Source organism: Colobus angolensis, unplaced genomic scaffold (assembly GCF_000951035.1).
Source record: "Colobus angolensis palliatus isolate OR3802 unplaced genomic scaffold, Cang.pa_1.0 Scaffold70, whole genome shotgun sequence".
NCBI lineage: Eukaryota > Metazoa > Chordata > Mammalia > Primates > Cercopithecidae > Colobus > Colobus angolensis.
Genome location: NW_012120710.1, coordinates 7800740 through 7806679, shown reverse-complemented (window position 1 = coordinate 7806679; position 5940 = coordinate 7800740). Strand labels below are relative to the sequence as shown.

At 38.7% G+C, this 5940-nt stretch overlaps 1 protein-coding gene across 1 annotated transcript in view; it reads right to left on the bottom strand.

Moving 5' to 3' along the window:
• Positions 1-5940, bottom strand: part of SHROOM3 (shroom family member 3) — a 365349-nt gene extending 359409 nt beyond the window's left edge. The window contains exon 1 of the mRNA XM_011927229.1: positions 4768-5940. Within this exon, the coding sequence (XP_011782619.1) occupies positions 4768-4935 (168 nt within the window). The 5' untranslated portion in view covers positions 4936-5940. The remainder of the gene's footprint in view (positions 1-4767) is intronic.

The following is a 5940-nucleotide window of genomic DNA, read 5'->3' as shown; positions in this document are numbered from 1 at the left end:
GGATGGTCTCGATCTCCTGACCTCGTGATCCACCCGTCTCGGCCTCCCAAAGTGCTGGGATTACAGGCTTGAGCCACCGCGCCCGGCCGGAAACAGTTTTGGAGAAGGAGGGGTGACAGTGTGGAAGATGGAACCAACAAGATTTATAATGAGATGGCACAGAGATAGTCCAGCTAGAGCACAGATACCTTCCAGGGGAGTAGAAATCAGAAATATAAGCACTGATGGAGGAGTGTTTCTACCAGCACATTACTGAGTGCTGATGATGTAAGAGACAAAAGAGACCAGGACTTGCTTTAAATTCTGAAGTCCACGTTTGAAAAGCACAAAGAAATGACTCTACAGGTGGAGACACCATGAACATACTTGCCAAGAACAGCAGGTGTCCCCTTATTTTATGGGTCTTGAACTACTTAAAGGGGATGACTGAGCAGTAGTCAGACCTATTTTATGGAACCTTATTGGATTATGTTTTTTTTTTTTAATTTCCCCAAATAGATTTAAAAACTTATATGACGAAATATCAATCCCATATTTCACTCAGATAATAATTCTAGAATCTAGAGAGAGTCAAATGTTTAGTAGGCAATGGAGACTGAATGGCATAGGGTGTGAAGCGCATGGACTCTGGAACCAGAATGCATGAGTTCAAATCCTGACTTTATCACTTAGTAGCTATGAGAGCTTCAGCAAGTTACTTAAATTAATTCTGGGTCCGTGTCCCACATATAACATTGGGATAAGAGTGTTACCCTCTCCGTGAAGTTGTGGAAATTAAATAGGTGAACATATGTAGATCTCTTGGAATAGAGCCTGGAACATCATAAGTACTAAGTAAGTACCGGCAGTTGCTGCTGCTGTTGTTTATTGTTGTTACCTGGCTTATGAGCCCTGGGAGCAGGTGCATCCACTCTGCAGGTGGAACTGCTTTTCTGAGTCACAATACAGAGTAAGTGAGTCATAATAAAATCATGCCACCAACTTCCTGGACTATTGAATTACCTGAGCATCCGCTTACAATGACAATTTTTTAAAAGGTACCCTTTCTTTTTGAAGTTCACAGATTACAGAGGCTCTTTCCACAACCCCACCTTTCCTTTCCAAGGATATTAAATCCCAAAGAAAGCAATTCAAAAATGATTTATTCTATTGTTACCCTTCGTAGATCCTTTATGCCCATTCATTCTCCTGCTTCATTTATATCTAAAGAAAAATGATATTTCATTTATTATATTGTCATTCATAACCTGGCAGTTTATAGCTGCTTTGTATAATGTGTATGTGCCTTTCATAAGTGTGACTCAATGTGTACTATCCCTTCCCTTCCCCTACAATGGAGGGTCACTCTGACTTGGAAGAATAGCAGACATCTGGTTAGCAGTGTACAAGCTAATGTGCATTTTCTTTCATTGTCTTAGAGAGAAGATGTAGTATATGCATGATCAGCCACCACTTTAGTGTCATCCCTGGTACTGCCTTAATTACACAGACTTCTACCAATGCTCAAATCCCTGGTGGTAGGCAAAATAATACCCTGTCTCCCCTAAGATGTCTGCATTCTAATCCCTGAAATCTGTGAATATGTTAGGTTATTTAGCAAAGGTGAATTAAGGTTGCAAATACAATTAAGGCTATTAACCAGCTGATTTTAAAATAGGGAGATTATCGAGGATTATCCTGGTAGGTCCAAGGTAATCACAAGAGGTTTTAAAAGTGAAAGAGAGAGGCAGAGTCACAGGTCAGTTGCAGGGTGAGAAGGACTCAACCTGCTGTTGCAGACTTTGAAGACAGAGGAAGGGGACCACGAGCCAGGGAATGTGGGCAGCCTCTAGAAGTTAGGGCAAGAAAACACATTTTCCCCTAGAGCCTCCAGCAAGGAACACAGCCCTGCTGACACATTGACTTTAGCTCAGTGAGACCTGTGTGAGGTGTGTCACCTACAGAACTGTATGTTGTGTTGTTTTTAAGCCATAAGTTTGTAGTAATTTGTTACAGCAGCAACAGGAAATGAATACATGCCCCAAGTGGAGGTCTGCCTGGCATCCTCATGGGTTCTGTTTTGTCTTTTGCTTATTAATTCAGTAAAAGTTAGTGAGTGCCTACTCTGTGCCAGGCACTGTGCTAGATCCTGAAAATGCAAAATGAGTAAGACACAGCCATGCCCTTTCATTTACTCAACAAATATTTGTGTACCTAGGCTCTGATTTAGATGCGATAAAGATGAAAAAAAAAAAAAGTCCCTGCCCTAAAAAGGGTCACAGACTTCTGAGAAGGCAATCAATAGAAATAAAATTGTATGACTCAATGTGATACATGCATAATATAGAAGTGTAGAAGGGAGACCAAGGAACTCAACTTGGGTGACATCAGGAAAACCTCAGAGAGAAGAAGAAATGGAGCTTTAATGAGTTTGCCAGACAGACAACATGGGGGAAGATGTTCAAGAGCTTCCGAACAATGCAACTCTTGGAATACAACAAGTGCAAATGAGGAACATTTAAACACAGTTGAAAATGTTTTACCTCATTTTAGTTATCTTTAATTGAAATAGAAATAGTCACATGTGACTGTGGCCTACGATATTGGACAGAGCACATTGGACCAGATTGGATCCTTGAAAGAAAGGAGATTGCCTTCTCTTTTCCCTCTTCCCTGCTTCTTACTGACTGGAAAGCAGATGTGGTGGCAAGTCACTTGGATGATGCAGATGAGATATCACTCCAGGATGGAAGTAAGAAAATAGAGTAAACTTGGCTCCCTGACACCATAGAGTCATCTTTTGGTTTGGCTTATGTTCAGATTGTTATGTTAGAGATATAAATTACTATATTTTTGTTATTTTGGATCTCTTTACAGCAGCCAGACCCATCTCCTACTACACATGTCTGCTAGAATAATGAAAAGCAATAATCATAATCTTTGCTAAGATTTTTTTTGAGCTCCTTCTACGTACCAGGCACTAAGCTAAATGCATGGTTGCATTTAAACACAACCCATTAAAGTAGACAGTAGGATAGCTCCCTTCTGCAGGTAAAATGGAGGCTTAGAGAAGCTGGCTCATTCGTGGCAGGATTAGACCTTTCTGACAGCAAGCTGTCAAATACTGTAGTGTATAGATACAGCATATTTCATCATTAAGGGCCAAATTGTGTACAACTAGATTTTTTAAATGCTGAGACAATATTTATGTTCATTGCAGAATTCTCAGTTGTCATGCAGCAACCATGCCCTCTTTCTTCCTGCAAAAAGAATCTCAAATCATTCAAACAGTGGCCAACGATTCCTTGACTTCAGGAAGAGTAGGTCCTTATTGCAGAACCTGTGAAAGAAATCCTAATCAGTCTGTATTAATCACTGGCATTTTTTGCCAGTGATTGGCCTAAAGATAGGCATAGGGTCAGTTCTGGTTAATGAGATGTAAGCAAAGGTCTAATGAGAAACAAAAAGCCAAAAACCTGTCTGGAATGAAGAGGCAATGCTGGAGTCGTGGGATCCATCACGCAACCATGAAGACAAAGCCAACATCATAAGAATGGCAGAGTGGAGAAGTAAGTGGGGTCCCTGATCACATTATTGAGCTGCTGCTTTCCTTGCCTGTAACATCTACCTCCAAACTTCTTGTAATATGAGAAAAACAAACCCCAATTTACTGAGAGCCACTATAAACTCGGTTTTGAATTTTTTCACAGGGGGAGGGCTTCCTAACTGACACACACGTATGCACATCCTTTTGTTTTACTTAAGAAAGTTAAGGAAAAGTCATACAACTCACAATGGTGTCCTGTGCACTCGTGGCTTACCTCTGTGAAACTCAGTTCTCCCTGGCTCATCCACAGTAAGAATTACTTCAGTAATTTGAAAAATAACCTTTTGGAATTATTTCTGGGGATATGAAAAATAACGTGAACCGATAACAGAGCTCAAATGCAATCCATATTACCTTCTTCTCACCCTCAAACTAGAAATTTTTTCTCCCTTAATTACAAATGTTTGTTGATGAATGCACATGTGTGAAAAGCCATTATAATCTATTGTATCAGACTATTAAATATTCTAAAAATGTAAAAGCAATATTATAACAAGTAATGTTAATCTGTAGTTTAAGAGAAAAATAAAAATATTAACCCTAGTACATAAAAATTTCATTGGCATGACTACCCACACCAAAAGATAAATGAAGAATTGAGATATGCTGCAAGATGACTAAGGTTTAAAAAGGGATTCAAATATACAGATAAATAAGAGGGGTAGAATGTTTTGATCTTGAGTTATACTGAAAGCTGATTTAATTCTCCTTTCTGAGTGTGGGGAAAAAAAGCAACACATGGTATTTATGCAATCTATTATCCAGAATTATAAGCAAATTTAAAATATTTTAGATGTTCTTTTCAGTTAAAGAGAGAAAAAGCAGATATTTTTGTATGCACAAATATATACCATGCCACCATCTTAATCATGTTATTAATCTTTAATCTGATTTATAACTGAAGAGCTCATGTGGTAACTGATTGTATGTGATTTCATTCACAAAAGAGAAGATTATCCATCAAATAGGCACATTTTTCTTGGGATTTCACAGAATAAATGAGCTAGACACATTTTTCTTTCAAATACCAGGCTATCTAAAGTATTTCCAGATAATCAGAAAGGCATGAAACAGCAAATTAAGTTATATTAAGGCAGTTATCATTATTTTGCATTTTTGACAAATCTGACAAGTTGAAAAAAACAATTTGAATAAAGGCAATATTGGAAAAAGAAACATACCTTAGAGATGATTAATGGTTCTCCGTGCTCCAGGCCACCTTTCAGAGTAAAACCCCAAGGAGCTCCTCCCTCCAGGAATGCCTCCAGATAAATGTACCTTCCCCTGGGGGCCGTGTTAGAGTTTAATGTGGCACTAGGCTTGTGGAAGTTTTCAGTGGTCCTCATCATGCCAACACATGATCCCTTAAGTTAAATTTAAAATGCCTGAAGCAAATTCAGGCAAGCAGTGCTTCTACAGCACAAATTGTCCCATCCTTCAGGATACACAATGGCCAAAAGAGAGGTTTGGAGAAGCAAATTCTTCCATTCGTAAAATGTTCTTCCAAGCTGAACTCCAAGATGCTGAACCAGAAGGAATTTTCACTTCAATATTTCTGAATGTAAATCCTCCTTCAGGAATTCTGGGTTTTCACTGAAGCCCCCAAGTGGTATACATCTCTACTCCGTTCTTAAAAACTTCCTTCAGTGGCACTCTGAAGATTGCTTTTTTGAGCTTTTATTTCACACATACACGCACTAAAACTATTTCTGCCTATTTTACAGAGAAAATTAAAGGCATCTTACAATATAGTAAGAAAATAACAAATACTCAAAGGAATACCTCATTTTTGATTGATTATCAACCCTTTCTTCCTCTCGGAGTGAAATTTACCATTACAATAGCCTCCTCCCTCCCCAGAAGTAGCTTAAAAAGAAAGAAAGCACTTACTATGCTTCGGATCACTTCAGAATTTTCTAACTTGTCCCAAAGAGACAGAGAAGCTGTGCTAAAACTTTTTACTTCTTTTTTTCAACAATAAGTTCATAGTTTGTTTCTTAGGAGAGAAAAAAAAAGCTTTTGCAGGATGTAGAGAAAATGAAAAAGCACGCTAAATTAGTCCTTAATGGAAAAAATATGAAGGTGGCAGCTCAGTTCTTTTCTTTGGTATTTTCAGTGACGATCAGCCACCGCTGTTGCCGCCACAGCCACTTGCCTCCTCTGAGAGAAAGAGTAAGGAAGTTAGAGGAACATGGATTAAGGCAAAGTGAGGCACTGCAACCTTTCTGCACACTAAGCACTGCCATGCAGAATTCAGCTCACCACAAAGACCTGACAATCCAAACAGTCTTACAGTTGATAACACGTAGAAAGTTAAAAATACTATACGATGGCTAATTACCAAGGGATAGAAA